This window comes from Geotrypetes seraphini, chromosome 19 (assembly GCF_902459505.1).
Source record: "Geotrypetes seraphini chromosome 19, aGeoSer1.1, whole genome shotgun sequence".
Lineage (NCBI taxonomy): Eukaryota > Metazoa > Chordata > Amphibia > Gymnophiona > Dermophiidae > Geotrypetes > Geotrypetes seraphini.
Genome location: NC_047102.1, coordinates 34,334,385 through 34,361,726, shown reverse-complemented (window position 1 = coordinate 34,361,726; position 27,342 = coordinate 34,334,385). Strand labels below are relative to the sequence as shown.

The following is a 27,342-nucleotide window of genomic DNA, read 5'->3' as shown; positions in this document are numbered from 1 at the left end:
CTACACCACACTACAAAAACTCCGGGCATATGAAGCACACTGCCACAGTTAGGTAGACAAGGCCAATGAGGTTTAGAGAGCTCCCATAGACCAATTTCTGCAAAACTTGCCTAAATAACCAACATTGCCCCAGCTACACAGGATGCTTTTCTTATTAGCAGAAGCACTACCATGCTACACCTCATTTCATCCACTACAATCTTTGAACAAAGGGACCCTGGTTTTAGCAAAACTCATTCTCTGTCTTCATTCTTCCTTCCTCAAAGTAGTCTCTTGCATAGGACTGTTTCTTTCTGCTTTCAGCTCATTCCAGCACTTTTCTCCATATTTATTCCCTCTCTTCTACTCCATCCAAGCCATTCCTCTGCTAGTCCTTTGGGTGAGCAGTGCAATTTAATAAAATGAACATGCTGACCAAGAACTTCAGATTAAGTCAAATGGCTCATTTTAAGTTGAATGCCGGAGACACATAAAATGATGATAGAGATGACAAGTCTGTAAACATGTTAATTCAACCAAGTGCTCAGGATACATGCATGTATTTTTAATTGTAGATATGCTGCCTCTTGACAGCAGTTAAATCGTGGTTATGTGAAATAAAATCATTCTGTAAAACATCTATTCCTTCTGCACTAGAAGGAACAATCAACGAATTGACAGTCTGCACACCACAATAAACCTCAGCTACCAAAGTCTGCAATCATAAAAACTATCAAAGACCTGACTGTATTACTACATACTCCTCCCACATGAAGTTGGCCAAATCTCCACATCCGATATTGTACACATTCCTTTGCTGTAATACAGAGGATCTAGGACCATAAAACACATATAAGAACTGTCATAATGGATAAGACCAAAGGTCTCTAGCCCAGCATGTGACCTTCAAAAATGGCAAATATTAGATTCTTAGAGGAAGCGTATAAAGAATATAAAATGTATAGAAATTATCCATATCAGACAGTCATATCTGTCCAGTTTCTAGCAGCCATTGCTTAAGGCAGTGATTTCCAAACTGGATTCTAAAAGAAATCACAATAAAATACTTTATATTTAGTGGCATAGCAGCAAGGAAGTTGGTGACATCGGCATTCCACTGGGACAGACTTCAACTACTCCGCTCTACTGTGCCAACATCACAGTGCCAGAAGCCAGTGTTCTACATTACACTTCTATTCTTGCACCCGTTAATGGTAATTTCCCAGAAGAATATGCAGCGATTACAACTAGTGCAAAATGTGGCGGTCAGGCTGATTTTGGGGTTAAAGAAGATCGACCATGTAACTCCTTCCTACCGACTCCTGCTTTGGTTGCCGATGGAGGCACGTGTGAAGTTTAAGTTTGGATGTTTTTGTTTTAAGGTACTATTCGGTTTAGCCCCTAAATACATAACTGACCTTTTCTCTTTCTCAACCAGTAGACATAAGAGAAGCTCACACTTGAATTTTGTTTCTCCACCGGTTAGACGATGTAAATTTAAAAGACATCATCAACATCTCTTCTCATATCAGACAACATTATGGGGTAAAGATCTGGAACAATTACTTATGCTTAATAATATCTATGGGGAATTTAGGAGACACCTAAAAACATAACTGTTCCTGAAGTATTTAGGTAGCTGATTTGCACAACCTTTCCCAAAATAACTGATCTCTAGAGCTGTTAATCACTAACATTTTTAACCATTGTAAACCGCATAGAACTTCACGGTCCTGCGGTATCTAAACTATTATTATTAATGTAACGGCCTTAAATACTAGTATGTATATAATATGTAAACTACTTTGATTGTAACCATAGAGAGGTGGTATATCAAATCCTATCCCCTTTCCCATTTTTCAGAGAAAGACTGGATTGGCAATAAGGTTCTCAAGAAGACAGGAAGAAATTGTAGAAAGAAAAATAATCAGATGACAACTAGTTAAACCGATGATAACTTATCAACAAGACCAATACATTGCTGCTCCTAAGGATCTTCATTTCTATGTTTTGTGAGGGAAAAAAAATTCCTCTGACTAAACCTCCTTCTACTTTTATGAGCTGTTTCTTCTTTATGTCATCTTTTTAGCTAGTGATTGAAAATAAGAGTTCACTGAACAGCTCCCTCCCAACCGAGCAGTAGAACCGACTCCAAAGCTTTGACACAAACCAAAGTTACTTGTTCTTTACCTAAAATACAATGCGAAATAGTCTAATTTTATAGAGGTTTGATGGTTAGGCTAATGTGATGGTTTACCAAGAGGCTGCTTAGGACAAATGAATTGTTGGCAGTAGAATCTGATGATTTTGTGAAATCTGACTCCATCCTTCCTTAGCTGAAAATCAAGTATCCAACCTGATTTGCTTACAAGATAATCCCATGAGGACATCATTACATGGAATAAGAGAGAATGACTGACCAAGGGATCCGTATTTATCTGCTGACTTCCATATTATCTATAGATTTTCCAGGGTTCACATAAGAGAGTGGTGGATACATGGAACGCGCTTCCGGAGGCTGTGATAGCCCGAAGCACGTTGCAGGGCTTCAAAGAAGGTTTGGATAGGTTCCTAGAGGACAAAGGGATTGAGGGGTACAGATAGGAGTAGAGGAAGATTATAGGGATAGGAGTGAGAGGCAATTTATAGAAATAGTCGGGACCACTGATCAGGCAAATGGGCCTGATGAGCCGCCGCAGGAGCGGACCACTGGGCGAGATGGACCTCTGGTCTGCCTCAGCGGAGGCAACTTCTTATGTTCTTATTTCAACAAGATATATAGCACTGTTCTATTACAGAGGAACTCGGTCTTCCTTGGGCCTAATCAGTGGAAAGAGAAAGGGCTCCCAGACTGTGTATTGTCAAGTCCTAATCTTGGACTGGAATTCAGGATAGCAAACATTTGAATATGAATAAATATCTACATGCAACAGTTGCTATTGACCAACTTGTATCTAACCAAGAATAATACTCCATCTCTGCAGTACACATCCAATGTCTATTCATGGCCATTAAAAACGGTGAGGCCACTCTTCTATAATCTAGTGAATGGTAATGTTACCTGTATAACTAAATGGATACTTAGGTGGATTTAGATGGATAAGTATGCCACTGAATATATCTATAAAGTTATTCTGATAGCTTCAGAATGGTGGTCTGCCATGACTGGACATGTCCTGCTTATTTTAGCTGAACATCAACACTGTCCAGCTAAACTATAATCATGTCCTCCAACTGCCTCTAACTCTGCCTCCATTCGTCTAAATTTTGAGTCACCGATGAGTTGGCTGAACAAAAATGCTCATTGGGTTGGAGGGAGGGGTAGCGAGGGAAGAGGCTCAGCTTTTGTACAACAAATTTAACTAAGCAAACCCTTTGAATATTGACTTCAATCTTTTCCTTCTTTCTTTCTTTCCATATCACCTTGTATACAATGACCTCTGTGACCTGTATATTACCCTTAAAGAAGAGAATACTCATTCCTGCTTTACGAGACATTAGAAGGAATATTTCCATTAGATGCTACAAACTGGTCTCATTCAGGGAATGTTAGTAACAGATAAAAACAAACTCTAGTTTGTTTTACCATTCATACACCTATATTCTTCCAAGTGTTGACCAATCTAAGGAACTAGAGCAGGAAAAGATTCACTTAATTATATGAAGTGTAAACTGTTCACATAGGACTGAGCTGAAAAAGTATTTTCCACAATACACTGCAGTGTCAAGAAGGTCTCAAACTCCATTTGCTACTTTTAAGATAAATTAAATATATAAACTGAAAAAAAATACAACAGTGGCATGCAAATATATCTGATAAATGTCAGCGTGAATATCCTGAAAGCCAAATCCCTCAATAACCCTGAAAGACTAGAGTTAAAAATAGTTAGGTATGAAATGTTACTCAAATGCAAATGCAACACTAGTCTATCAAATTGCCTCTATCACCTGTTAGCAATGAAGAAATATTAAAAATAATTATTTACAATGCTAAGGGCTCCTTTTACTAAGCTGCAATAACGGTTTTAGCACGCTTAGTACACGCAGAATTGCCACGCGCGCTAGACACTAACACCACCGTAGAGCTGGCGTTAGTTTTAGCCACATAGCGCGGGGTTCACGCGAATTAATTGTCTGCGTGCGCTAAAAATGCTAGCGCAGCTTAGTAAAAGGAGCCCTAAGGTTTTCCCCCCAAAAGCTATGGTGCAGCTCTGACAACAGAAAGAATCCAAGCTTACCCAATTGTTTCAGCACTTGCCATCCTTCAGGGGAGAGGGAAAGGGAGAAAGAGAAGACCAGAAGAAGAAGAGGGGGCAGCGGCAAGCAGGAAGAAGAGTATAGAAAAGTTGAGTGAGGTATTGCACAAAGACTATTAATTTCTCAACACTACCATCACCCTTTCAAGGGTTACAAATGCTTTGATGACTAGAGGCAATACGGTGTGCTGTATCACCAGATATTTGACCTTGACATGCCCAACTAATGGGCCCGATGGAGTTCTACAGCGTAATCCTGCACGAAAAGCCCTAAAAATGGCCCAAATTTACAGTTTTTTTAAAATTTATACATTAGCATCGTAGGGCCTGATTATTCAGCTGGAGGCAATCAAAATTTTGCTGACTGCCAGGCCAGGTTCAGTTCCAGGCACTGAACTTCCAGGCGTATGGAGCTGATGAAAACAGAGATGGTTAAGTGCAATATTCATCACTTAACTGGCTATAAAGAACTGCATGAGGATAGGACTGGATTTTGTAAGGACCTTTTTATGCATTAGGTGTCAAAAATCAGCACTTAACTGGCTAAATGCTGACTTTGCCCCTGGAACATCCCCAAAACAGCTGGTTTCAGCTGGAGTGCTAACCACGCACTATCCAGTTACATGTCACTGAAAATGCCAAGTTAGTCCCCAACAGGCAGTTTAAATAGCCAGGAACCTAAATTATTTTGAATATCAGGCCCACAGATGCTATATTCTACTATCCATGCCACAAAAGAAACCAAGTGGTTCTTTTTAGCAATCTGCCCATGTTAATTTCTTTTTTTCAATTCCATCCAATGTATCATGGGACTCCCCGCCACTACAAAGACAGCATATGACAAAATCAGTTTTGTGCAGTTTATGAGTTCTAATGAACATTTTCAGGCAGAAAATGGGCAGTCCTAAATTGGGCCTATTATACTTGTAAGGATATTCTCCTCTGTGCAGTTTCCATGACAATGCAATTAAATACGTGCATAAAAATTGCTAGCAAAGATGCTATAAACTCAACTTAAGGCACACGTAGCCAGTTGAGTTTTCAGGGTGACTTGAATGAATATACATGAGAGAAATTTGCTTATACTGCAAATTTGCTTCATGAATATTCACTGCAGTAATCCTGAAAACTCAACTGGCTAGGCATGGTGCAAAGAACTTTGATTTAGAAGAGATTATTGAAGGGAATTTAACCAGATAAGATTGCATTGTCTGAAAGTACCCATCACACTTCACCATTCACTAGTCAGATACTTTTAGCTGCATTACATAAAAAGGAGGGGGGGGGGGAGAAAGGGGCAGGGGTTTAGGTGGAGAAGAAAAGCAGCATGCATATGAGAATTCACACTCATTGTTTTACCGCTGTAAGCTACCCAGAAAGAACTGGTGCAAAGTATGCACAGTTAATGTGCATGTACTCTGTCTGGAAAGGACTGCATGACATCTACCCAGTCCTTAGATTTTTGCCCTTTAGTGCAGGTCCCTCTAGAGCAGTGGTATTCACTAAATTTTAAGTCAGGACCATATTTACCAAAAGAGCTATAGATCATCCTCCAAATTTCTTTCCGTGCATGTCAATGACACCCATCTCCACCAGCCCATCTTCAAACTTTCCAATGAGGGTATCCCTCAAGGAAGCGAGCATTTCCAAATGCATTCTCTTTTACCTATTGAGAAATGTCACATTCTTCAAGCATGTGATTCTTCCTACTTTCTGTTGGGCCCTTGGTTAGAGAGGCAGATAGTAAAGAAAAAATAAACAAAATCCTCAGCAAGATAATGGGGGCTGCCCCAGAAGTCTCCAAGGGCCACCATTGGTCCTAGATCTTGCATTGAAAAACACGGTTCTAGAGTCTAGAACCCACAGCATGTTGCTATGAAATGACATTAAATCCTCCATCTTAGGTGATGGGATCTGTGCAGTAGCTCAGTCCTCATTGACTGGGGAGCTAGCACATAGGAATCAAGCCTAGGAGCCAGCCTGTAGAAGCACAGTACTGCTAGAGGGTCATCCTTTCTCAGGCTCAGAGAAAATACACGAACCAAATCGATCCATCATGCAAAAGCACTGGCCAATCAAATCACTCAAATGGCATCATATGACAAGTTCTGTCACCAAGCAGGGAAACTTTATAATTATGCAAGGGATCTTCAAAAAATTTTCTGCACTTTTATTTTTTAAGCACTATTTATTAAATATCTCAAAAACAAATTATATTACTTTCCACATAACCACTCTGTTTTGTGATACATTTTTCCAGCGTCCTACTAACACCCTCTTACCACTTCTCCCACAAAAATATGAAAGCGTGGAAACTTTTTGAAAACCCTCATATATAAAGGGTCAAGAATGGCTCTCCATCCATTTGTCTGGAGGCAAAACAACTCTCTGAAAAGTTAAAGGAATGGGACTAAATTTAGAGTCGGGAAAAACTGATGGACAGGCACATCGAGTTCGAAAATGGGCCAGATTGGACTAGGAGTTGCAGAGACAATGTCATTTGGGAATTACTCCTTTGTACCATTTTCACAAACACAAAGAGAGCCAACACACATACAAGCCGAAGGGTTGGAAATCACATGAGAGATGCTCTGCATGCTTTCCCCAGCATGCATCCTTGCACCCCTCCTTCCCCTTTGACCCCTTCTGCTCTACCCCCAATCCCTGCTGGATTTGGAAAAAATTCCATAAGACATGGACTGCATACATTCTTCACTTGTTTACATGGGGTGGGGAAGCCAAGAAAATGCTTTATACTTGGCTCGAGACAGCAGGAAATGAAATGTTATAAGGGTTCAATTTCCATAGTTAGGATTCGAGTTTGGGAGAACGATGTCAGTTTATCCCTTCCATAAACAAACACCTGGCAAGTGAACTGAGCCAAGAGCATGTTGTGATTTTGCCCCTGCTCATGTTAGTCAAAAAGGGAAATTAAGAGCCATGTTTGATAAGCATTTTCCCCACTGACACAACATGGGAGTAAAGCTTTTGTCAACTGGCCTCTAAGGAGCATAATTATCAATGCTGACTACCATCAAGATATGCTGCTTTAGCACAGGTCCCATTTTAAACAATGAGGCCTAATTACTAATAATTGGGGTTAATAGTAAAATAATGACGATTAACGATGTTGTTTAGACATGTCTATGTTATATGTGATAATCAGAGGGAAACAAAATTTTTATGTATGTGATATGGAAACCGCATAATTGTATGTGGTATATCAATTTTTTAATAAATTACTAAATGACATAGCTTTAATAGTATAGCTTAAATGGGGTAATTGCCTCCCTTAAACCAGCAATTTACATTGCAAATCTACCACTCCTGATAGCACTACTCTCCAGTCCTATCAAAATGCATTCTTGGTCCACGTTAACCTGCTTGAAACCTGGGAGACCAGAATGCACAAAGGAGGATTAGAAAAGCAGGACTGGATTACAATATTGTGAACTCTTGGAGGTTTGGTTTTCAGCGCAATTCTAGCCGGAGTGCAGCCTTCTTCCTGCAGGCCTGGGATTTCTAACCTTAGCTTAGCGAGCGAGAGAGGCACAGGAGGCAGCATTCAAAATAATTCTCCATATTTTATTTGCTTGATCATTTTGAAAGAGAAAGCAGAACTTTCCATCTCATCTTGTCTATTCTCTATGTCCCTAGACCTCTCAAATCTTTAAATACAATGTGCAAATAAAGGCATCACACAATTTAACAAACAGTTGTGTTTTAAGAGTGGTAAGGGGATCAGGGAGGAGCGGTAAAACAAGGAAATAAGAGCGACTCCCAGCAAAAGGGGCCCCCAAACCACAAAAATGTGCATTCCCTTACTAAAACCAAAGCAGAGAGGGAGCTACGGAGCTGCAGCATTGGAAAAGGCAGAGGAAAGCATATTTTAAAAAGAGCAAAGACAAGACAAGAGGAAAGAGAGGGAATGGTGTAAAAGGAGAAACTGAACTCATGGGAAGCAAAGAAGAAATAATGAGTAACAGGAGGACAGAAGTTAGGATAAGAAAAAGAAGAGCCATTGGCCCCAGCTCCCAAAACAACTATGTGCATCTACAAGGACCCGACTCTTAAAGATGCCGTATTCGTCTTCTCAGAATGAAATCATCTGTAAATAAAAGAGCAGCCGAAAACATGGTGCGCCGTATTGCTCTCTCGTTCATTGATGGAGGAACTACAGAGCACCGGAGCGCCAGGCTCAGATACTGGGGCATTAAGGATTTTGCAATCACTCCGCTGTTATTTCAAGTGATGCAACTGGTTAAAAGTCCAGATGCATGGCATGTTTTAGACAACCACTAATATCTGTTTTCAGCCAGCAGACCCCCGCTAATGGTTTTGTGGCAATGGTAGACATTTTCCATAATAATATAAATTTGCCCTACTGGGTCAGACCAAGGGTCCATCTAGCCCAGTATTAACGTTATCAGAAGTGGTGTAATAAAGAAAAGAGATGAAATGCCTACTTTAGTATCAGCTCAGTCTGTGTCCGACACCACACATAAACAAACCCTGGGGCTAATGAAATAGGCACATTAGGGCCGATGCAGAAGCTACATCAATCCTAACTGCATGGTTAACATGGGATGTTACTAGCCAAGCAATGCAAAAAGGGGCCAAGTGAGACATAGTTGCACAGATGCTAATGTGGTCATTAAATATCCTTGGCAATGCAGAAAAAAAATTGGGGGTGGATTTTGATTCTAAGGTGGTGGCTCCAGAGGCAGGAAGAAAGGGGTATTGTGTCTTTCTCCTTTAAGGAGGGGGGGGGGGGCGCACTAGACACCAGGAAAGGTTTGTTTGTTTTTCAGGGTCTAGGGGAGGAAAAGGGTGGGGGTACACTAGGGATGCATTTAAGTTGGGGATTGGTTTGTCAGGGTATGGAGGAGGTGATAAAGTGGCATTTAAAAAAAAGTCATGCCAGCCTGTTGCTGTCAGTAACTGAGCCAGTCACTGTAGAGCCACTGACAAGAAAGGCGAATACTGCTGCATTTTTAATGTGGCAATAATTTGCGCATTCATTGCATACAGCCCGGCAGCCAGTGCACTGAGCCAGCTTTAGAATTATAGAAATATGGTGGGAGATACCATCCAGTCTGCCATCCATGTTTTTCTGCATCGGTCCTTTAGCAGGCATAACCCCCCATTTCTTCCATCTCCTTTCATTTTGCCTTTCTCATCCCTTAGTCTCAGGAACAGCCCGCAAGCTCTCTTCCCTCTCCTTTCAATACTAAAAAAAAAAAAAATCCCTAAAGCCTAGCCCTACTCCAATCCCATTCCTCTTCTCTCCTCACTGCTGAGAAAATCCTCCAGGTATAGACCTCCATATCTACCCTGTCATCTTAGCTTCAGATTTTGAGCAAGGAGAGAAAGGAGAAAATTACTTCTTCCTTTAATTAAACATTGCTATGTCTTATTAAGATGTGATAAATAAAAATAAGTACATTTAAAAAAAGGCCCATTTCACCCCTCCAGGTATCAAAAGCAGCAGTTCCCATCCCCCACCCTCCCTGCTCTGACGCAGATAAGGTAAGTACGGCATCTTTAAGCTCTTAGCAGTGAGGAAGAGGGGACAGCATTAGACTTTCAGTGTTTTATACCTTTCTTCTTTGTTGAATTTGGGACTGGCATCAGAGATATCCAGGCTTTTACTGAACATTGACTTACTATGGGCAGGAAGAGAGTAAGAAAACAAGGGTTACTTCTGTGAACAAAGGCACTTTCACACCAAGATTGCCATGAAAAAGGCCCATCCCATCCACCCCTATTTCCCCTCTCCACTTCCTGCCACTCTGATCCACCTGACCAAAGTATGAAGGAACCTGCCTGGCTAGGTGCAGTTGATCTTTGCCCATCTCTACAGTAAGTCCAAACTGTTAAGCAAAATTATGGACCAAACCATCATCTCAAAGGTGGTCATAATCATATTCTGGTAACTGTCTTCCTTTATTCATCTTAACACATCTCAATGGCATACCCTCATTAATATCTAATCTAATCTTCATTTTATAGACCGAATCTACTCCCTAAGGAGCTTGACTCGTTTACAGTTCGTTAAGAAATGAAACATAACAAGTAAAAACTGTGGGATAAAAACAGGAATTGGTTAGATTAGATCAGTGGTTCCCAAACCTGTCCTGGGGGACCCACAGCTAGTCAGGTTTTCAAGATATCCCTAATGAATATGCATGAGAGAGATTTGCATACCTGTCACTTCCATTATATGCAAATCTCTCTCATGCATATTCATTAGGGATATCTTGAAAACCTGATTGGCTGGGGGTCCCCCAGGACAGTTTTGGGAACCACTGGATTAGATGGATGGAAAAAGTTAGAAAAAAGTATGTTGAATTGCTTAAAATTACTATTCGACAGCTGAAATCAAATTAACTATTGTGCAAACAACCAGGTTTTTAAACTTTTTCAAAATTGAAATAATTGATCTACCAATCTTAGAGAATCTGGAAGTCCAGTCCAAATTCTCACCAGTTTGAAAGTAAAAGATTTACTAAGCTTCCCAGTGCATTTAATACCTTTCAGAGAAGGAAATGCTAATTTGTGAATAGCAGGATCTAAAGGAATTCCTACTAAGGGGAATCAAAGAGTCAAATATGAGAACACTACTGTGAAGCTGCATTCCCCCCCCCAAAAAAAAAAATTCACAGGTTGAAAGATGCGGTAAGAGTGCAAGAGATCTGCTAAGAATATGTTCTCTCACTCCAGGAGGGGGTTGCACAGAAAGGCTGTACACATTAGAGCTGGAGACCCAGAGTTATAAATTATAGGCACTCTAAAAGGGCTTCGACTAGACCTTCCAGGGTCTCCTCATCTCAAGGGGGATATTTGCGTCTTCACCACATCATTAACCTGCGCAGACTGCCCTCGTTCTTATGAGCACCAGAATAAGTCCATTCAAATGACAGTAGTAGCTGCAGCCAAAAGGGTTTGCATAAGGAGCAGCAGGGACCTCAGGGCTCAAGGCATTGCCAGGCTCCCTTCCCCAGGACAGTAAAACTTAAATGTTTTGAAAGACATGAATTCCTTCTCATGAATACTGAACAGTTCGATATAGATGCTCATTTGTGAGAAGAAGCATAGAATTAGATACAGTTACTAACTTCTGGTACAAAAAACAGAATACACTTCTCCCTCCGTATTCGCTGTGATAGGGGATTAATAGAACCGCAAATACAGAAAAACTGCGAATCCTGTTCTGATTCACTTTGCTAACAATATGCTAATTAAAAGTTGCTCAGGAGGCCTTAGGCGGGTTTTGCGTGTATAGCGAGGAGACTCTCTTAACAGATCCAAGGAAATGGATCCCCTGGGCTACTGAGAACATCACTTGACTGAGTATGCCAGCAAATAACCCTTCATTAAATCAGACATCCTAAAAGACTAAACAGAATTAAACAAGCTTTTGAAATATATATATGAGATGACTATGAAGATCATGAAAGGACCATGGGTAATACAAGAATCTTGTTACCTCTGAATTTGAATCCAAACTATTCATTTTAAAACGTGCCTCTTCCTAGACCCTCCTCTCCTGCCTAGATTATCACCCCCCCCCCTATAAACATGTTCTCAAATTGATGTTTACATTTCCTATAGGCATGTGTTAATAGTTTGCAAACAAAAGGCCAGACCTGATTGACCCAAATAGGTGGTGAGTGAATGGAAGATGCACATTTACTTAAGATAATAGTTTGAAAATTTAAGAGAGTCGAATTATGACTGGATCTTGGGGTTAGATTCACTAGATCCGTGAGGGATCCGATCCGTGTCCGGCGGGCTGATTCACGAATCGCCCTCATGCAAATGAGGGCAATCGGAATCACGCCCCCAACAGACTGAATCGGATCGCTGAACGGTGTTCCTTGAGCATGCGCAGACCATCTGTGCTCGGCAGAGCAGGAGATTTCTTTTTTTTTTTTTCTTCCCAAGCCCGCATGGGCTTGCACTGTGGGGAAAGGTGGGAGAGTCAGGGCAGGCAGGAGATTGGAGAGCAGGAGTTCAGGGCAGAGAGCAAAATAACAGGGCAGCAGAAGGTAGGGCAGTAGGGAAGGACCTGAGCAACTGGTCCTCGGCAGTCGCTTGTTTGTGATCGGCCAGCCCAGTCGGTGTTGCAGGTTTTTCGTTAGTGAATCGCTGCCTGCCATCATTTGAATGCTGTTCCCCCTCATTTGCATGCGCGGTTCGGAGGATGATCAGGACACAGGTTAGTGAATCGGGTCGGAGGGAAATTGGGTCGCAAAGCCCTTAGTCAAAGTTGCAGCCTTGACAACTGACATTACTGTTCACAAGTTTCAAAGTTGGTGCCAATTCAACTCTTTTCTGCATCTGAAGATATATCAGGAATATTTTGCACCAATGGCTGAATAGCTCAGTGTTTTGAGACGACTAGTTTAAAGAATGGTTGTTTGTAGCACTTTACAGTAATTAAACAGGTAACCAAAGTCTAATTAGCACATGAATTGTGCATTCCTGGGTTGTGCTATACATTTCACTTTACAGCATATCTATCAAACATTTCTTTTAAAAAAACAACCTTTCCTGTTTCGTGCTGCTATTTGAAGTACTAGATCAACCAATCAGAAAAGTATCGCATTCCAGGCAACCAATCAGAAAGCTGTCAGCACACCATCTGTTCCTGGATTATTTGCTTCCGCTGAACTGCAAGAAATAAAGCCCTGCCTTCTGCAGTCGTGTCTCCTGCTTACAGCAGCAGCATCTGTTACCTGCTAGTTCGCTTTGAGATCTTGTGACCAGGTTGTTACAGGATAATATGATTTAACATGGCCAGAAGTCACTGCTCCCTATGAGACTACTTTCCACTTAACTCAATTTAATGCCAGGTGCCACAAAATTACCACACTGTGTATCACATTGAACTGTCAATTAGTGCCTGCCTTTCTCCTCTTTCCCCGCTGAAGCAAAGAAAATGAACTTTTTGGAGTACACGGCACAATTTGTCAGTATTGAGGTACCTGCACTGGCAAAGACACAGCTGGATGATATGACATGATTTGCCGCTTGAAGGCATAAACCAGCAAGTACCAGTAGGCAGCCAGTGAATGCTGGCTGCCTCTGGACGTATACTGCCACTGCTCTCCTATCAAGCATGGAATGTGTAGGTGTCACAGATTCCCTCGACCAGACTGGGAATGATAGCCTTGCCTGGCTCCGAGGGTCACCCACCTCTGCCCATGCTGGGCCATTTCTATGGCTCTGCGAGCTGGGACTGGGGAGCCCCCGTCAGTCACGCTAAGGACCTCCATGGACTTTCTCTCTGGCCGCCGTTTTCCATGTCTGTTCAGCATTGGCGAGTCCACACGTTTCCTGGGAGGATCTTAAGCATAGAGAAGGCAGACTAATTAGGACTGTCATCATGGAAATGCGTAAGACAAAAGATCTTCCCTCCCTGAGGTTTTACTAAAGGCAAATTTCTGGGGTCATCTGTACCATGGACAGAAGGTCACAGCAGCTTTGGTTTTGGGAATGATTCACATGCCATTGCTGCCGAGAGAGAGAGAGAAAGAAAGAGGTGGAGAGAAACGAAAGAAAGTACTGATATCATCAAAAAGTTAAGAGAAATACATTTCTCTCACAAGAATGTGATTCAGTCCAGCCACTCTTATTAAGACTTGCCAAGTACTTGTGACTTCAATTTACCACTGTTAGTAAGAGATACTGGGCTTGATGGATCTTTGGTCTGACCTAGAATGGCAATTCTTATGTTCTTAATCAATTTCTATGACATTAATTTCTTCCCTCACCTGCACAGCAGTGACTCCACGCTCTTCTAATTACCACTGATCCACTCATCAGAGAAATGGTTCCTTTTCATTAAATGCTACAATGCTGTTTCACCATATACTACAGGAGTGGACAGAGAGGGTGGCGAGACTCTCCAGAAAGCAGAGGGGGACTGAAAAGGAAACACTAGCATTACAGCACTTAAGAGGGTATTGAGGAAGGGGAGGGAGAACATAAGAATTGCCACTGTTGGGTCAGACCAGTGGTCCACGTGCCCATCTGCTCCCACGGCGGCCCTTAGGTCAAAGACCAGTGACCTGAGTCTAGCCATACCTGCATACGTTCTGGTTCAGCAGGAACTTGTCTAACTTTGTCTTGAATCCCTGGAGGGTGTTTCCCCTATAACAGCGTCCGGAACAGCGTTCCAGTTTTCTACCACTCTCTGGGTGAAGAAGAACTTCCTTACGTTTGTATAGAATCTATCCCCTTTCAACTTTAGAGAGTGCCCTCTCATTCGCTCTACCTTGGAGAGGGTGAACAACCTGTCTTCATCTACTAAGTCTATTCCCTTCATTATCTTGAATGTTTTGATCATGTCCCCTCTCAGTCTCCTCTTTTGAAGGGCGAAGAGTCCCAGTTTCTCTAATCTCTCACTGTACGGCAACTCCTCCACCCCCTAACCATTTCAATCGCTCTTCTTTGGACCCTTTCGAGTAATACAGTGTCCTTCTTCATGTACGGCTTTGTGCTGTGACCTGGACAGGGCTGGTGCTAGATATGATGGAGCCTAGAGCTGACACTAGGGAGGAGGCCCCAAAGCTTGCTTGCAGGTTGCCCTTTCAGTTTCAGGCAGGTTGGAGATCATGAACAATTACCCTGTTTTGCCCACCCTTAACGCTGGCCATGAACTTGGACCTGTTTCTCACATCTAGCAGGAGAGGTTTTCCCTGCACAGGTGGAAGGCTCAGAACAAAAACTGATCCTGGGTGGATAACAGTATGTTGTTTCCATTGACACAATTCTATTAGGACATCCAATTCCTTAGGAAGGACACACACATGTGACAATATGAGCCAGCAGAGTGGCTATTAATTCAGGATGTCCAAGTCTGGGGGGGTTTTATAGTCAGAAGACTGGAAACTAAGTGGGCTCCACAACTAATCATTACAAATATCTATGATGACTATTCTTTGATGACAGTCCAGAAACTAGATCTGTTGCTGAACTAGAAAGTCTGAAAGTGAACACTCCTCGTACAGGGCTCCATTAATTACAGTAAGCAAGAATAAAACAGCATCTTGGGATTGCTTGATAGCAACTACTGCCACTCTGCAAGAGGGAGCAGAGGAGGAAGCTGCTCTTGTTTCTTCTAGACCATGGAGGTCAAAGTCCCTCCTCGAGGGCCATAATCCAGTTGGATTTTTAGGATTTTCCCAATGAGATCTATTAGCATACAATGAAAGCAGTGCATGCAAATAGATCTCATGCATATTCATTGTGGAAATCCTGAAAACCCGACAGGATTGCGGCCCTTGAGGAGGGACTTTGACACCCCTGCTCTAGACACGCCAGCCTTTTCAGGTAAATGGAAGAAATCCAAGGGGCATGGGGGGGGGGGGGGAGTGCTCATCAAGGGGAGGCATCCAGATTTTTGCAAAGGACATGGGTTTATAGGATAGAGGTTTGACTTAAGCATGGCTATTTAAAAAAAAAATAATAATAATTCTGGCAAGGGTGAGAGAAGAGTACTTGAGGCTTTGACATAAACCCTACAGGGCCTCGTGCCCCTATTCAATAACATTTAGGAACACTGGCCGCAATATTAGTCTGGTGATACTGCTGCGGAAAAATTAACTACAAAAGACAGATGTATGTAAGTTTTCTTGCAAGCTAGCTACTGATAGCACTGATGATGAACTGCTTTGTATATCTTTTAGGGCAATACAACTCAACGCTTTGTACCATCGGAGAAGCGGTTAATCCAAATTCAAATAAACTATGAAACAATAACTATGAAACTCATTAGCATAGCTGATTGAAAGGGTAAAATTAATACCCAAAAGCTTGCGATATTTGCAAATTCACATTAACTGGATCTACCCTATACAAACATGTTAACTAAATCTAGTAAGTAGGCACAGTGGAGAGGTCAAGTCGCGTAGTCTTTGGATCAAGAGAAATCATTTTATCAATAAACATAATAAAAAAAATAAATTCCCTCCAAGAAAGATGATACAGAGAAGATTGAAAGGAAAGATGGATTCAAAGACTGGCCTGGAACCTGGGAGCTCTGTACTGAGGAAGAGTTAACCACAGGCAGTACTTTCCTTACAAATGAATGTAGTGGACACTCTCAAACATATGGATATGTCAGTTCATGTTTGTATGCAAGTCCCTCTATGGTACACAAGAGTACATATATGGTAGCATCCTGCACATAAATATTTTATTTATGTGTGTGTAACAGCATTAGTAAATACATCTGTGTCTGACTTTTGGGTATATTACTTGTATACATCAATATACAACAGATGTATCAATTTTTGTAGCCCTATCATTCTGAATGTACACGTTATAGAGACAAATGTTTTGTCTACAACCACACCCACAACACATACAGATAATTATATACCCATAGAACATATACCCACGTCTTGCAGAGTGTTCGAGGATATGATACCTATCTCATTCCTGGGTGGTAGATCCTCGTCTTCATGGCTAGGATACCTCTCTTTCCGATCCAGCAGAAGGAAATAAATCATTTTCTCTTGGTTTTCTCTGGCAAAGAAGGGGAAAGGAATGAAAAGAGAAAAAGGAAAATTCTAACTGAAGAATTCAGGGTTAAAATTTTATACCAAACCAAAATGATCACATGGGTGGTGGCAGATGAACAGCTGGATTCTTCAAAATACCAACAGACCTCTTTCTTCGCTGATTCTCACAAAGACTTTACTTCTATACGTCCTTGATTTTATATTCTAAGTCTTATGTAGTTATACTGTACATTTAGGATCCAGTATTCAAAGGATTTATGCTTATAATTTTCCTAAATTGTATGTTCCTAAATTGGTCTCTCAGAAAATTGTCTACGTTTATAATTAAAATTTCATGAACAGAAATTTAAGAGCATAAAAAGTAGATGGCAATAGGGGAGGATGTAGGAAGGGGAAAAATACTTTGGGCTGGATTCTATAAACAACAGCATTATCAGCCGGTGGCTCAAAAAACGGCACTGGTCGAGCGTCTATCACGCAATGGTGCCGATCATAGAATCGCAGCCACCATCAAACACAGGTGCCGAAAATCTCTGCCAGGGTTTTGAAGGCCTACATTTCTGGCACCTATATCTGACGTGAATCGCCTAAGGTCGTTTCTGGCATTAACCTTAGACGGCTCCATAGATGCGATCATGGCACTGTTTTTGGAGGGGCTGACGGGTGCCTACATTTTATTAAATAATTACTTTTTGTTTTTAAATGATGCATCAGTTACCACACTGCTTAAAGACAGTTAGGCAACCATAGAGCACCTACCAGCGCCAAACTTACGGCGCACTTTCAAGAATTTGGACCTTAGTACTCATTTTCAGCACTATACTCAATTTAGGCTCATCCATCTAAGCAAATGAATGGCAGGCCTAAATTTAGAAGATTAAATTTTAAGCTCCTAAATTAAGGCCAATTCTTTGCTAAAAATGTAGGTTCCTACGTTTAGCTGAAACTAGGACACAAATTTAGGAGACCAGCTGTGTTTGAATTTTGGGCCCCTTTTCCAAAGGCACGCTAGCGTTTTGAGCGTATACACAGGACTAGCGCGCGCTACCTGAAAAACTACTGCCTGCTCAAGAGGAGGTGGTAGTGGCTAGCGGGCGCGCTCAAACCGCCAGCACGCCTTTGTTAAAAGGAGCCCTTTGTCTTGGAAAAACATGAAATGGTCCAGTATTTAAAAGGACTTGTATGTTTAATGGCCACTGCTGAACACAGAAGTCTTCGAATTCCCTTCTAAAAGCCTCTCAAGCAAGAGTATACATTACATGGTTTAAGCTAGACCTGAGAAAAAGCTGTCCTAAATTAAGCTGCTTCATTTAGGGGGCAATTCTAAATGCGGGTACTTTCTTTTTGGTGCCACTGTCTATTCTAAGATAGCATCTGGGTGTCCAGACTGAGTTATATAATACCAGTGTATACCCTATAAGAAAGGAGATACTGGTATATATATATCCCGCACCGCCTTTATTTATTTATTTAAAAATGTATATACCGCCTAAAAATCTAGGCGGTATACAATCAACATACAAAGTATTTTGAAAACAATACATCTTACATCTAAAAAAAAAAGCTGCTGCTACCCCCACTGTGACCATATTCATAATTATACACATAATTCCATCAACAATTAAATTATCTCCTCAAAATTCTAAAGATATCACTGATCTTACATAACTGCTGATACGTAATACTCAATCCGTTCACATAAACACGTCAACAAATAATTGTTTCTTCAAGAGCTTTTTTTTAAAGATATCTCTATTTATGCCTAACCTTCAAGATCCTCCACGGTATCCTTCCTCCTTTTATCCCTCTATCCTGGAATTCCTCAAATCCAACCTCCACTAGATCCACTCAAAAATTAAAACTATCCTACCCCTCCTTAAAAGGCATCTCCCTTGTTGGTCAACTTGGCTCTTCCCTCCCTTTCAGAATCACTCAGCTCTGGAACAGTCTCCCTTCCCCTCTCCGCAATTTGAGCCCCCTTCTACCATTCCGTAAGCATCTGAAGACCTGGCTCCTCTCCAGAACGTAACCCCGTCCCGCTCCTGGCACTCTCACACCAACCTCTCTTCTCTCATACTTATATAATTCCACTGGAGTTCCGTTCCTTCCCTAACCATGTAAACCGTGTCGAGCTCCATCTGCGGAGATGATGCGGTATATAAACCCAAGATTTAGATTAGATTAGATTAGATGATAAAGACATGTAAATATTGGAAAGGTGTTAATATAGAAAACGATCTTGTTCAGAGATAAGGAAGCGAGAAAATGAGAGGACATGACTTGAGGCTGTAGGGTGACCCGTCAATGGAGCGCAGGACAAAAGTGCTCTGACAAAGATGCGCCGACAATCACGCACAAAACATACGTGCTCCACCGGTCCGGCCGCTTTAAACCCATTTTGTTAGCGCTGTGAGGGGGTGGGGGGGGGGGGAAACTCCCACTACATGTACGAGTCCTTGCACTCCCAAAAACCTGAAAAACTCCTGAACTCTGACAACTTAACGGAAAACAGAAGTTTTAAGTGTACTTGGGGGGTTCATCCCTCCAAACCACCCCCCAACGGGAGCGCAAGGACTTCTACATGTACTGGGGGGGCTCCTCCCCTACCCCCTCACAGCGGTAACGTTACCGGTTTAAACTGGCGGAACAGGCGGCATGCATACGCCTTACGCGCAATTGTCAGCGCATCTTTGTCGGCAACGTCCGGCGTGCTTTAGTTACGGAACCGGGTGGAAGACCTAAGAGTAATAGTAGAAAATACATTTTCATGGAGTGTGTGTTGGATGCCTGAAATGCCTTCCCAGTTGAGGTTGAGTGGACACAAAACATGACCGCATTCAAAGACACATGGTATAAACACAAGAGGATCCCTGAACAGAAAAAGGATGGAATCAATGCAAAATTTTAATAGCCTTCACACTTTAAACAGGACATAGAGGGGTGTAACCTGAATAGATTGCCTTGTTAGGCAGGCTGGATGGACCATAAATGGCTTTATCTGCCCACATTTACTGTGCTATTTATAGGTGGGGGGTATGCTTTTGGAACACTCATATTGTTGGTTTTTTCTCATATTGTATTTCCTAAAATCAATAAAATTTCTTGAACTAAAAAAAAAAATAATAATAATTTTTTTCAACTGAATTTCAATAAATTATATAATTTGTGGGTTGGCAGTTTAAAAACTGAAATGAAATTTGTCTTTGCAAGTAAGATTACTCAGAAAATAAATGAGGACCAGTGTCAAATTAACTTTATATTTCAGCCCTGCTCTAAACAAGTTGATGAATATTTCTTGAACCTCTGACCACTTCTAACCACACCAAAAAAAGAAAATATCAGGCCAAAACAAGCTTGCTCATGGATATTTTGGATACTGCTTGTTAAGCAAGTGAAAACTGATTCGTGTTTTCTGTTTGGTAGAGAAAACCAAGCAGATGCATTTAGAAATAGAATTGGATCGAATAATCCAATGTATCGTTATCGCTAATTAATCTTGATGGTCATATTCATCATCAAACTGGGATAATGGGTCATGATTTTTAAATAGAAAGAGCCCTCAATCAGTACACAGGCCCTGCCCTAGTAAATTATGTAATGCCCAAGTTCACCAGCAGGAGGTATTCACTTATCGAGGCTACAAATAAACAGGAGTTGGTCTTAATGAGTTTGCTTTAAGAAAGGAATGAGAGCTTACTCTTCCGACAACAAATCCTGTAAGAGTTTGTTTCGGTCCCGGAAGCAGCCCAGCGAGTGCATGCTATCCAGCACATCTGGGTCAATGTCTTCTAGGGATGGAAGGGAGCGGATCTGTACTTTACGAGGGACTGGCTGCTCGGGCTCGGGCTCATTCTTACCCCCTCTGCAAGGAAGAACAAGTACATGGTTAGAACACATCACTTATGCTAAGAGCCAACCTGTCTAGGTTACTGCTCACACCTTGGTGACTCTGAGTGCATACTGTATTATAGCATTCGTGTGACTGGAACTTCTAGCTGCATTGCTGATAGACCTCCTTTCTGCAGTAAGAAATCTGGCAAGGTCTCTAATGCACAGAAACAGCAGTAGCATTTTAGGATCACCTTATATTCACACACTGGATGCAATAATGTCATTAATGAGCAACAATAGTGAGGGCCTTCAGCAATGTCACAGCCCTAAAAAACCTGAACTGGCTCAAATGGACACCAAGAATACATCTTTAGCCACCTCACCAAGCTTGAGTTATGTGGTATATGCTAGTGCTGCCCGATTCAGGAAAAAAATATTTTGATTCGATTCAGCCTGTTGAATCGATTTTTCGATTCGATTCGATTTTCCTGCCCAATTGGGTGTTTTTTTCCCAAACATCCTGATAGGTTTATTTTATAGCCTCTTCACCCCCTTTGCTCTCTTCTACCCACACTAGCGCTGTGGTGTAAACAAAATAAACAAACAAAAAAGACTTTTCCTTTCTCTGTTAAATCTTAGCTCACGTTTGCGGTCTAACACCAGCTCTGGCAGGATACATTTCAAATCTGACATATTGTAATCACAAAACAGAAAATAAAATTATTTTTTCTACCTTTTGTTGTCCGGTCATTATTCAAATCATGTTGGTCTCAGGCTCTGCGACAAACGTATTCTGATAACTCGCTTGCCAGGGTCTCTTGCCCATTTGTCATTTTCTTCTTTCTCTGTGGTAACCATCCATCTTCCATCTCTCTCCTCCCCTTCCATTTCCCTTCCCTCCCCTCCCCTGGAGGTCTGGCATCTTTCCTTTCTTTTGTCTCTATGCAGCGATGGACCCCCACCATCCCCAGATCCACCATCTCTCCTTTTCTCAATTACTCTTTCATCAAGCATCTCTCCCTCCTTCCCCACCACCCCAGGTTCCACCAGCTCTCCCTTTCTCTTCCAAACTACCCTCCTATCCAGTATCTCTATCCCCCCCTCTACATCATCCCTTGTGTACAACTTCTCTCTCTTTCTGTTCCTTCCCTCCCTAAATCCCATTGTCCACCATCTTTCTCCCTCTCCTGTTTTTAGATCCATTATTTCTTCATCCCTCCCCCCATCTACCCTCTCCCTCCCCCATCTCCCCTCTCCCCCATCACCCCTATTCATGATCTCCCCCAAGTTCATCTCTCCCTTCCCCAAGTCCATCTCCCCTCTCCATGATCTCCTCCAAGTCTATCCCTCCTCCACCAATGCTCCCCCTCCACCAAATTCATCTCTCCCATCCATCTTCTCCCCATCTCTACATCTCCAGTCCACCAACTCCCCCAAGTCCATCTTCTCTCTCCATGATCTCCCCCAAGTCCATCTCCCCCTCCACCATCCATCTTCCCACCTCCACCAAGTTCCTCTCTCCTATCCATCTTCTGCCCATCTCTTCTTCTCCAGTCCACCAACTCCAACAAGTCCATCTCCCATCTCCCCCGAGCTCTGATTCCCAACACAGAAGCCCAGTATTTGGCTGGCAGAGGGCAACACTCATGCATTGTGGCACCTACCAAGAACTCTGGGCGCTTCACACAGCAGACAAACACTTTTCCCGTGAGCTGCAAAAGACACGGCCTTGCAAAAGCCAAGCGAGAAGCATTTCTGCAGCACTTCCAATGTGCTTGCGCCGCTCCTCGAGAGCCCCCACATGCCACATTGCCGGTGCTCGCAAGTGCGTGGGACTCTGGCCGTCACGTGGCAGCCAATGAAAGGCCAGCCACTGGCAGGGCCCAGGAGAGCAGGCGCACGCCACTGAGCACAGCAGCAAGAGCAGTGCATGCAGGTGGCAGATCGGAGGCATTTGCCGGGCTCTGGGGGAAGCATGAGCGTACATGCGGGAAGATGAGGCGCAGGCATCTGCTGCCAGCCAACCAATTAAAAATCACTTTGCTGCCACCGATCTGCACACAGAGATCCGCTCGGCTTTCCCTCTGCCACCGGAGTCCTTGCTTCTGTTGTAACTTCAGGTTTCGCAAAACCAGAAGTTACATTAGATGGAAGGATTTCGGTGGCAGAGGGAAAGCCTGAATAGGTCTCTAGCAAGGGGGCCGATGAATCTGTGAGTTTGATTTTTTGCAAAAACAAATCGATTCACCCGAACTGAATCAGTGAATCAATTTGAATCGCGAATTGGGCAGCACTAGTATACGTGCCTTCGGTTCAGTGAAGTGCTCTTTGAAATATGCATAAAAACTTGTATATATTATATGGTGTCAGAAAAAGTAAAATTGGACAGCACCAGTGAAGAGCTGCTAGTCACTTTTTGTTCCTTGCCCAGGTAGTGACAACAGATACAAGGTCCTGTCCCTCACTATTTGGAAGAGAGTGCAGTACCTATGAATGAGGAAACTAGTTTCAAATTTTATTTACTTGTGATATACTGCCAAAGGCAATTACTATCATAGCTTTTTACAATAAAATCTGCAAGGTCACTGTGTCCAAAGGTTCAAGCCTCCCTCTGCACTGAAGTTCCCAAGAAAGGTAAACAAAGATTGAGAGGAAAAGAGAAACCTTAAAAACCAAAGAAGAAAAAGGGAAAGCAGAGAAATTAAAAACAGAAAACTGGGAAGGGAAAAGCTTGAAAGGGAGAGATTAAAGAAGGAAATAAGAGGGGAGAGAGAGGAAAGTGTAGCACAAGGTGAAGGAAAGCATGAATATGGCAGGAGGGAAGAGTGACAGGGAGAGAATAAAGAGTGAATTCTCACTAAGAATTTCCAGGGAAGTTCAAGAAGACAAGTCAGTGCCAATGCTTTCAGGATGCCATCACCCATGTATATAACTATGGTAAATTGTTTGATTTTACAGAAAGAGGGAACTTCTACCGCTAATTTTGTCACTTTAACCTCTAGAGGATGACCAGGAGGGAGCTGCATCTGAACAAGCAATAGGTAAAAAAAAAGGCAAACCCAACCAGGAAATTCCTTATGCAGTTGTTTGCTAAGTCAATTGCTGGTCAATCTGTAATAACATAAGTCAGTGTTTCCCAAACTGTTTGCAGGGCACTGTGGCAAACTCATAGGGTTGCCCCAGAGAAGATGTAAACGACTCCCAGTCCAGCACCCACTTCTCTTCCCCCAGCGGCAAACCTCTTTCCTATCCCCACACTGCAGCTTACAATTTTTGGCCGCCAACATTTTAAACGCACTGCCTTCGAAGACCTGGAAGCTTTCGCTCTACTGCAGGTCCTGCCTCTGTGGGGACAGGAAGTTAAAGCAGAGGGGAAAGATTCCTGGGCCACTGAAAGCAGTGTATTTAAGCTGCTGGCAGCCTGAAGATCACAAACTGCAGCATGAGGAAGAGAGAAAGAGATACCAGAATCCACGGGGAAAAAAATGCCACTTCCTATTGGGAGGAGTAAGTGAGAAAACTGCCAAATTGGGAAGGTGGGGGGAAGAAGGAAGGAAACAGATGCCAGGCCAGGGAAGGGAAGAGACAGAAATGGCAGACAATGGGGAGCGAATGGAAGACGAAGAGAGAGATACCAGATTGGGGGGAAGGAAAGGAGAGAGATGCCAGATTTTGTGTGTGTGGTGGGGGGTAACTGTTAGGTAATTCTTTTGACTTAGGGGCGCCATGAAAAAAAATTATTGACACACTAAGATGCCTTGAACCTAAAAAGTTTGGGAACCACTGACATAAGCAAACAATACTTCTGGAACTGCACAAGAGGGACACAGTAAATGATATAGAAAACACAGTACTTACATATACCATATATGTTTCTGAATGTGTTCTAGCTACAAGGAAAGAGAGAATCAGGAGTTAATACAAAGCAGAAATAAAGGAAGCAAAAAGCATTATTTGAATAAAAATGTGACTGAACTAAGAAATAAAAATTTGACTGGAGACCAAGACTGGTGTTAGATATACTGAAGCCAAAGGCAAAAAATGAGAAAGAAGCCTCAATGCCTGCCTGAAGTGATTTCTTCAATTTCAGGCATGTCTGGGGCCCCAATGATATGGAGAGGGGGGAGGACAATTGCCCTGGTTGGCTTTCTGTAGAACTGAGGAATAGTTTTCACTGGCAGCATTATGACTACTTGTTAGAGCCACAACTATATGAATTCAGGCAATGGAAGATGGTCTTATGAGAGAATCCAGGTTGAAAGGCCTTCTGTTGGGGGACAGCTGGCCAGAAGAGAGAAGGAAGGATTTTGCCACTGAGGCACTCCTTGCTGGCCAATGACCAGTGTAAGTTTGGCTGGGGGTGGGGGGAAAGGGGGGACAGGCTGGATTTCTAAGGGAGAAAAGGGAGAAGTGCACTCTGTAATAAACTTAGCTTACATTACTCTCCCCTACACATATCTTCCTCTGCACTGGGTTGCTGATCATATGCCTCTTTCCCCCCTCACATTATTCAAAGCACTCAAAAACAAATAAGGAGCCTTCAATTCATCCAAATCACTGCAATTAAAATCTTAACAAATGTTACAAAGTATGACCATGTAACCCCCACTTCTAAAAAATGCCCATAGTATCTCAATTAAAATTGCATTACTGTTATTTAAGATCCACCAGATTAACCTTCCTACTTTCCTAGACAGACTTCTGATTCCATACACTCCGTCCAGAAACCTTTGGTTATCTGAGCAAAACTGTTTCTCCGTACCATTGCTAAATGTCATCGACACGAGGCGAGCAGAATTATTTTCAGTAGCCACCTAAGAACTATGGAACTCGTTGCCTGGATATATCAGAGAAGAAACTGTACTAGATAAATTTATGTTGATGATGTCTTTTAAATTTACATCCTCTAACCGGAGGGGAAACAAAATTTAAGTGTGAGCTTCTCTTATGTCTGTTGGCTGAGAAAGAGAAAAGGTCCGTTATGTATTTAGGGGCTAAACCGAATAGTACCTTAAAACAGAAACAACCAAACTTAAACTTCACACGTGCCTCCGTCGGCAGCCAATGCAGAAGTCGGTAGGAAGGTGTTACATGATCAAACTTCTTCAACCTGAAGATCAGTCTGATCGCTGTATTTTGCACTAGTTGTAGTCGCCGCATATTCTTCTGGGAAACTGCCAAGTAGGCGATATTACAGTAATTAAGTTGACTCTTTATGAGGGATTGTACCAGAATTCTGAATGATGACACATCAAAATATGCTCTAATGGACTGAAGCTTCCAGAGAGTGAAGCTAGACTAGTAGTTCAGGCGTGGGAATTTCGCCGGGCGTTTGTCTACCCGAGCTAAGTACCACGCTCTTACAGCAATATAACCAGCGCCTCAATAACGTATTATAATATGAGCAACAGTCTATAATATGTTACATATACAATAGGAACACAAAAGGTTCTCAGAGAAAATAAAACTGTATTCGATGATAGCTCAGCTAATGGTTCAACAAACAAGATTAGTTCTGGCTGTTGACCTTGGGCACTTGAAAAACTAAGTCTTCATCTCTATGTATTGAGCTGAGGTCACCTTTGAGTTGTGTGTTGGCCTTATTACAGGAGTTTAAGTTTAAGTAAGGATTCTTCCACTGTGTACAAAATTAATTTGACACAAATTTTCATATTTTTGTTATATGAGTAGTATAGTGTTGATGAGGTTGATATATTCTTATGTACAAACAGGAGAGAGCTCTTTCTTTATTTTTAAAATTTTCTATGCAGTTGTACCGAGCCATGGTACGCCCCCACCTGGAATACTGCATCCAACACTGGTCGCCATACAAGAAAAAGGACATAGCACTACTCAAAAGGGTCCAGAGAAGAGTGACAAAAATGGTTAAGGGGCTGGAGAAGTTGCCATACAATGAGAGGCTAGAGAAACATTCAAGATATTGAAGGGAATTGACTTAGTAGAGAAAGAGAGATTGTTCACCCTCTCCAAGGTAGGGAGAACGAAAGGGCACTCGTTAAAGTTAAAAGGGAATAGATTCTGTACAAACGTAAGGAAGTTCTTCTTCACCCAGAGAGTGGTAGAAAATTGGAACGCTCTTCCGGAGGCTGTTAAAGGGGAAAACACCCTTCAGGGATTCAAGAAAAGGTTGGATAAGTTCCTACTGGAATAGAACCTTTGACCTAAGGGCCTCTGTGTGAGCGGACTGCTGGGCACAATAGACCATTGGTCTGACTCAGCAGTGGCAAATCTTACCTTCTTATTCTCCCAGAGGAGCTCAGAATTTATTCAGGTACTCAAGCATTTTTCCCTGGGCTCACAATCTATCTAATGTACCAGGGGCAATGGGGGGGGGGATTAACTGACTTGCCCAGGGTCACAAGGAGCAGTGTGGGTTTGAACCCACAACCCTAGGGTGCTAAGGCTGTAGCTTTAACCACTGTGCCACATTCTCCCCCTGTACCAGAGCATATATTATTGAGGAACTCTCTGCCTTTCTTTGCTATTTAAGGCGAGCTTTTCTATAGCTAGCTTTAAAACTCCTTAAGCACGTGTGCTGAATTATTGATCTATATCACCGTTAGACTTGTACTGTTGCTTATAGGCCAAATGACTCGGGACAGCTCATGTTATTTAATGCTGTAGTAGAATTTTTCTTAAAAAAAAAGTCCAGTCCACAGCACTTTCTCTGGACAATCGAGCAGATCAACCATTAGGGCTTATTGTGGCCACAAGGAATAGAA

The 27,342-nt window shown here is 42.2% G+C and overlaps 1 protein-coding gene across 6 annotated transcripts in view; it reads right to left on the bottom strand.

The window, feature by feature from the left end:
• Window positions 1-27,342, bottom strand: part of BRSK2 (BR serine/threonine kinase 2) — a 310,234-nt gene that overhangs the window by 55,781 nt on the left and 227,111 nt on the right. For 3 of the 6 annotated variants that reach the window (XM_033928274.1, XM_033928269.1, XM_033928272.1), the window contains 6 exons: window positions 24,458-24,489; window positions 20,466-20,630; window positions 16,675-16,772; window positions 13,437-13,587; window positions 9,836-9,901; window positions 4,218-4,241 (listed from right to left, as the gene is read on the bottom strand). In XM_033928274.1, coding sequence (XP_033784165.1) covers window positions 4,218-4,241; window positions 9,836-9,901; window positions 13,437-13,587; window positions 16,675-16,772; window positions 20,466-20,630; window positions 24,458-24,489 — 536 coding nt within the window. Of the gene's footprint in view, window positions 1-4,217; window positions 4,242-9,835; window positions 9,902-13,436; window positions 13,589-16,674; window positions 16,773-20,465; window positions 20,631-24,457; window positions 24,490-27,342 lie in introns of all 6 variants that reach the window. The other 3 variants (XM_033928270.1, XM_033928271.1, XM_033928273.1) reach the window with 3 other exon arrangements.